This window comes from Urtica dioica, chromosome 9, assembly GCF_054948205.1.
Source record: "Urtica dioica subsp. dioica isolate 48M chromosome 9, U.dioica_male_clone48M_v1_H2, whole genome shotgun sequence".
Lineage (NCBI taxonomy): Eukaryota > Viridiplantae > Streptophyta > Magnoliopsida > Rosales > Urticaceae > Urtica > Urtica dioica.
The window spans coordinates 17,948,327-17,955,200 of record NC_142764.1 but is presented as its reverse complement, the minus strand read 5'-3'; the positions used below and the strand labels follow the sequence as shown (position 1 = coordinate 17,955,200).

The 6,874-nt window shown below is 39.7% G+C and overlaps 1 protein-coding gene across 1 annotated transcript; it reads left to right on the top strand.

The window, feature by feature from the left end:
• The first annotated feature begins 4,683 nt into the window (after positions 1 to 4,683).
• On the top strand, positions 4,684 to 6,525 carry LOC149385419 (uncharacterized). Its single transcript, XM_089626334.1, has 4 exons — positions 4,684 to 5,293; positions 5,388 to 5,915; positions 6,057 to 6,436; positions 6,511 to 6,525. Exons 1-4 carry the CDS (start codon positions 4,684 to 4,686, stop codon positions 6,523 to 6,525), a joined length of 1,533 nt encoding a protein of 510 aa, XP_089482460.1.
• The last annotated feature ends 349 nt before the right edge of the window (positions 6,526 to 6,874 follow it).

The following is a 6,874-nucleotide window of genomic DNA, read 5'->3' as shown; positions in this document are numbered from 1 at the left end:
TGTAGCAAACTAATTTCACTACTAGCGAGCAGAATGTCGTCGACATATAAAACTAGGAAGATGTATTTACTCCCACTGAACTTTTGGTATACAGAATCTTCAACAATATTTGCCTCGAATCCGTAAGAAGTAATAACTTGATGAAACTTGAGATACCATTGCCGGGATGCCTGTTTGAGTCCGTAGATGGATTTTTTTAACTTGCAAACCATAGACTTTGGATCTTCTGACACAAAGTTTTCTGGTTGAGTCATAAAAATTGTCTCTTCAATGTCTCCATTAAGAAATGCAGTCTTTACATCCATCTAATATAGCTCTAAATCAAAATGAGCTACTAGTGCCATAATAGTCCTAAAAGAGTCTTTCGATGAAACCGGAGAGAAAGTCTCTTTATAGTCTATGCCTTCCTTTTGAGTAAAGCCTTTGGCGACTAGACAAGCCTTATACCTTTCAACATTACCCTTTGAATCCAACTTGCTTTTAAATATCCATTTACAACCAATCGGCTTCGCACCTTCAGGTAAGTCAATAAGATCCCAAGCGTCATTGTCTTCCATTGATTTCATCTCATCTTTCATGGCATCGATCCACTGTTGAGATTTAGAAGAACACATGGCTTGATGGAAGTTGATTGGATCATCTTCTGTCAGACCAATGCCATCCTCATGTTCTTGAAGAAAAACGATATAATCATCAGAAATCGCACTTCTTCTGTCTCTAGTGGATCTCCTTAATGGCAGTTCTTGAGGTTGTTGAGTTTGTTCTATGGGCGGGTCTTGAGGAAGAATCTCAATGTTGTCCTGGTTAGGGACAACGTTAGGAATGATATCTTCAACTATGTCTTGAACGATAAGAGGTATAATATCTTGAATACCGATAGTTGAAGATTCTTCTTCAAAGACAACACTCCTAGTATTTTCTTCTCCCCCAAACTCAATATCCTCAAGGAATCTGGCATTTCCCGTTTCGAAAAAGGATCTGGATGTGGGATTGTAAAACTTGAAACCACGTGAACGTTCGGCATAACCAACAAAATAACAGCTAACCGTTCTTGAGTCCAACTTTGCTTCATGTGGTCTATACGGCCTAGCTTCAGCTGAACAACCCCAAATGTGTAAATGCCTGATGCTTGGTCTTTTATTAGTCCAAAGCTCATAAGGGGTTTTGGTAACTGCTTTACTTGGTACCCGATTCAAGACATAAACCGCAGTCTTTAACGCTTCTCCCCAAAGAGTCTCTGGTAAGAAAGAATGACTAATCATACTACTTACCATATCCTTAAGAGTTCGGTTTCGTCGCTTGGCAACACCATTCATGCTAGGTTTCCCTGACATTGTGTATTGCGGAACAATTCCACATTCATCGAGGAAAATGGCGAAGGGTCCTGGACGTTGTTCTCCAGATCCATCATACCTGCCATAGTATTCACCAACACGGTCGGATTTAACAGCCTTAATTTTCTTTCCAAGTTGAAGTTCGACTTCAACCTTGTAAGACTTGAAAACATCCAATGATTGTGACTTTTCGTGTATCAAATATAGGTAACCATATCGAGAATAGTCGTCTATGAACGTAATAAAATACTGTTGTCCATTCCAAGCAGCTGTAGGGAACGGACCACATATATCGGTATGTATTAGTTCAAGAACATCCGTAGCTCTATTGGCGCCCAATTTTCTAGAATTAGTTTGTTTTTCCTTGATGCACTCAATACAGACTTGAAAGTAAGTCAAATCTAGGGGTTCAAGAATTCCGTCCGACACAAGCCTCTGAATTCTCTGTTTAGAGATATGACATAAACATTTGTGCCATAAAGTGGCAGAATTCTCATTTAATTTTCGTTTCCTACCCTGTGAGCTTGTATTTAATATTTCGTTGTTACAACTAACAATATCAAACAAGTATAAATTATCAATTAAAGAACCGGAACCTAAGAAATTTGAATTTTGATGGAGACTAATTTTATTATTTCCAATTGAACAAGAAAAACCAGATTTGTCCAACATAGAAACAGAAACCAAATTCCGTCTAAAAGACAGTACAATAGCCTCCACGGCAAATTTATTGTCATCGCCAACAAAGATGAATCTTTCATCATCACTTGGCGGTCGGCTCCACAGGCAACCCTGCATGGATACGCTTACGTGAGTAGTAGCACCAGAATCTACCCACCAAGTATCCTTAGGTACGAAAGCCAGATTAATTTCATAACAAACTAAAGTCAAAATCTTACCCTTCTTCACACGCCACGCAGCATACTTGGGACACTCATTCTTCATGTGTCCTTCCTTCCTGCAGAAGAAATAGGTGAATTCATTCTCATGCGTCTTTTGTTTTTTTAGCTGAGATGGTTGTCCCGCAGTTTCCGTGGTTCTCTTCTTCTTGTTATTTCGAGATGAGGTTGCCAGGTGAGCACTTTCAGTCTAGTCTCGCTGGAGCCGCTCCTCTTCTTGCACACAATGAGAAATAAGCTCATTCAATGACCATTTGTCCTTCTGAGTGTTATAGCTCACTTTGAATTGCCCAAAGTGCGGTGGGAGAGAGAGCAAAACAAAATGCACGAGCAAATCCTCAGACAACTCAAGCTTCAGTGACTTCAGCTTTGACGCAAGATGAGACATCTCCATGATGTATTACCTGATGTTTCCTTTTTCCTTATACTTCATGGAGAGGAGCTTACCCAGAGTATTACTCGCTTCTGATTTCTCGTTCTTGGTAAAATATTGCTCAATCTCCTCCAGAAACTTCTTGGAACTTTCCCTCTCCGAAATGGAGCCTCGGAACGCTTCGGGGATGGCACGCCTCATGATCATCAAGCACATACGGTTTGACCGATCCCATTTATCAGTCTTTGCATCTTCAACGGTTCCAGCAGTAGGAATGGGCCGATCTTGTCGTAGGTCTTGATCAATGTCCATACAACCAAGGACAATCTCCATGGTCTCCTTCCATGCTTTGAAATTCGTCCCGTTCAGCATAGGAATGTGGCTCACTTGGCTAGACATGTTAGAAGCAGTTGCAATAGAAACTGGATCCACGAACAAAATAAAGAAAATACACGCTCACTTTAGTACATAATTAAATCAATAAACCATCTCAAGCTACCTAGAACAACATTAATTCCAAGTCTTTGGACAGAGAAATTAATTGTAATTGGTACACTCAATGCATTGATCAAATACTGATAATAAGTTCTGTCAAACTATAAAATGTCTTTGGACTTTTCATAGTTCACATGAATGACACTTTATAATTATCACGCATTTGCAAGCACGTTGTTATTCGGCCAAACTATGTCTTCCTTTGGGCTGAGCATAATTCGAATGAATAATTTCGCACAAACATCTATTCGTATAATTTTAATTAAATTAATTTTCCACAACAGAGGTTACTTTGACAACATATTGTTTGAATCAACTCAATTAAAATATACCAGATAAACTTAATTGATGGTTCAATTTGATTTAAAAAAATAATTTTATATAACTAAAGATGTATACCTTAGTATCTAGTTATATAAAATCAGCCTAATAAAAAAAACTCCTGATGTAGGAACGAAATAAGGAAAAACAAAATTCCGAAAATATCCCAAGGTTTTAAATCCCGGGGGAACCGGTCCGGTTCCCCCTTTTTTGAGCTCCCCGGCACCGGAACCACCAAAACCGGAAGTTTCCGGTGGTTCCGGGGAATCAGACCGGGATTCGGGTAGGAACCCGGTTCCCACTTCCCGGTCCAGTCCGGTTAAAAAAAAAAACAAAACCGGGTATAAATACCCGGTTTACCTAAAAAAAGCATTTGGGACGGAAAGAAGGAGACCAAAACCCGCCGCGACCCAGACCAAATTTTCCAACTTCCCGACCGGATCCCGCCACCTCACCCAGTTCCCGACGCGCCAAAGGCCAAATCTGCCCAGATCCCCCCGGTAATCCCTTTCCCGGTCCACTTCCCGACCAAATTTTATTTTTTGATGATTTTGAGTTTAAATCTCTAAATTTCTTGATTATTTTTGAAGATTAAGTATAAATTGATAGTTGTAAGCATTGATGTAGTGTTGATTTAATTTTGTGTTGATGTTTGTAATTTTTTTGGATTTAATCCGAATTATTTGGTAATTTTGTGATTAGTTAGTGATGATTAAGGTTATGATGAACTTGTTTATTGATTTATGAAGAAATTTCGTGACTTGTTTTTTAATTTTAGAGTTTTTGTTCATGATTCTAATTTTTTTTAATCCGAATTATTTGGTAATTTTTTGATTAGTTAGTGATAATTAAGGTTATGATGAACTTGTTTATTGATTTATGAAGAAATTTTGTGACTTGTTTTTAATTTTAGAGTTTGTATAGATGTTTGTAATTTTTTTGTATTTAATCCGAATTATTTAGTAATTTTGTGATTAGTTAGTGATGATTAAGGTTATGTTAACTTGTTTATTGAAATTGTTATGAATTGTTTTTAATTTTAGAGTTTGTGTTGATGTTTATAATTCTTTGTAATTAATCCGAATTTTTTGGTAATTTTGGGATTAGCTAGTGATGATTAAGGTTATGTTGAACTTGTTTATTGATTTATGGTATATTGTTATGAATTGTTTTTAATTTTAGAGTTTGTGTTCATGTTTATAATTAATCCGAATTATGTTGTAAATGTTATTTGTTAATTTGTAGATTACAAGTTGCAAGAATGTCGGCCCCCGACCCAGCTAGGAGGTATTGCACACCCATTCCCGGAAAAAGTAGCGGCCACCAGTGTATATTTTGCGAGCACATTATGGGAGGTGACGGCATCACGAGAGTGAAAAACCACCTAGCCCATGTAGACCCAACGAGGAGTGTCAAATTCTGTGAGAAAGTCCATCCTGAAGTGAAAGCAGAGATGCAAGCTTTACTTCAAGGCAATGTCGTAAAAAAGAAGAACAAAGAGTCGTTGGATTCTACGCTTCGCAAGACATTGACTAAAAATGTTGGCGTGGAAGAATCAGACGAAGAAGACTACGAAGCGCAATTACGAGCAGTTATGAAGAGGTCAAGACAAGAGGCGGCTAAGACGGAATGGGAGGCTCGGATGATGTCGATGCCCGGCAGTGGTTCTACGGCAAAATCTCCACCAGCTGCTCCGTCATTATATAAGTCAGCGAGTGCGAAGCAAACAAAACTTGATGAGATAGTTGATCCGAAGAAGAGAACATGGCTCGGAAGACACATAACAAAATTCTTTTTTCACCAACATGTGCCGGCGAGTAAGGGCGCCTCGCATGAGTTAAAAAACATGATAGCGTCCGCTCAAGATCTAGGCAATTTTAATTCGTGATAAGTAATTGTATTTTCATATTGTCGAATCGCATGTGTTCTTGGAACGTTAACATGATCTATATTGGTATATTGCAGGTCCAGGCGTTCCTATACCAACTCCGTATGAAATTCATAACAAGTACCTCGATATGGAGGTTGTAGACGCGGAGAACTACCTTGAAGAACAAAAGAAGCGGTGGGTAAAATACGGATGCACCATACTCACTGATGGTTGGACGGGGCCGACCAGACTGAGCATCATAAACATTATGGTTTATTATGCTGGTGCAACGGTGTTCTTAAAGTCCGTTGATGCGTCAAAGTATACGAAAACAGGGGAGTACATCTATGGAATATTGAGGTCAGTGCTCAAAGAAATCGGAAAACACAATGTCGTCCAAGTTGTGACCGACAACGGTTCGAACTACAGGAGTGCCGGGTTGAAATTACAACGCAAGTACAATGTGTACTGGACACCTTGCGCCGCACATTGTCTAGATCTGATGTTTGAAGATATTGGGAAGAGAGATAGTGTTAAGCATACTATCAAAGCTGCGAGGGATGCGACTAAGTTCATCTACAACCACAACAGTGTGTTGTCCAAGATACGGGAGACATCCCCAGGTGAAATCATCCGTCCCGGCGCAACAAGATTTTCCACGAACTATCTAGCTCTCAGAAGTCTCAGAGAGAAGAGAGCTGCGTTGAGGACGATGTTCAGTAGTCAATGGTGAGATGATTCCAAATTGAGTGCAACTCCTACAGGTAGATCCGTATCCGAGACTTGTTTAAATCCCAGATTCTGGCATTCGGTGGACGAAGTGTGTGCCATATTCGAGCCGATGTACACCACTCTTCGATTAGTGGACACTGAGGTGCATCCCACGATGGGATTACTATACTACGTCTTCCACGAGATGAAAAAGAAGTTGGAAGCGATGAGTGGGAAGAAATGGGTTGTCGACATCGTGAACCACAGATGGAGTACTCAAATGGAACATCCACTACACATTGCAGCTTTCTTCCTAAATCCAAAGTTGTTGTTTAACCCGGATATAACCATGAACAATACTCACATGGCCGCTGTCACAAAGGTGTTCGACTTCTTGCATCCGGATCTTGATGGGTCAACTCTTGGGAGAGAGGTATAAAAATATAAATTGTTACAAGCTATATCACATTATGAATATATGAGTCTTATTTGATTTTCTAATTACAGTTAATCGCATTTTGAGACGCTCGAGGGGGACGCTCGAGGGGACTTCTCACAAAGAAGTGTTGTTTCGGCACGAGGCACCCTTTGTGCAAGTAAGCTTGTGAGATGAATTGTATGCATTAACTATGTCATGGAATGGTAAGAAATGACATGATATGATTTATGTCACATGATTGCAGGTGAGTGGTGGGAGCTTTACGAAACTTGGACCCCGACTTTACAGACGTTGGCCATTCGAATTTTGTCACAAACTTCATCCGCCTCCGCTTGTGAGAGGAATTGGAGTACATTTGCCCTCGTCCACAAAAAAAAAAAAGAAACCGTCTAGCGTACAGCAGACTCGAGAAGCTTGTTTTCTGCTCATACA

Excerpts from the sequence above, each read along its gene's own strand:
- LOC149385419 (XM_089626334.1), top strand. The coding sequence starts at position 4,684 with ATGTCGGCCCCCGACCCAGCTAGGAGGTATTGCACACCCATTCCCGGA. Across the intron at positions 5,294-5,387 it reads AGCGTCCGCTCAAGATCTAG|GTCCAGGCGTTCCTATACCA; the intron begins GCAATTTTAATT and ends GGTATATTGCAG. Across the intron at positions 5,916-6,056 it reads GATACGGGAGACATCCCCAG|GTAGATCCGTATCCGAGACT; the intron begins GTGAAATCATCC and ends CAACTCCTACAG.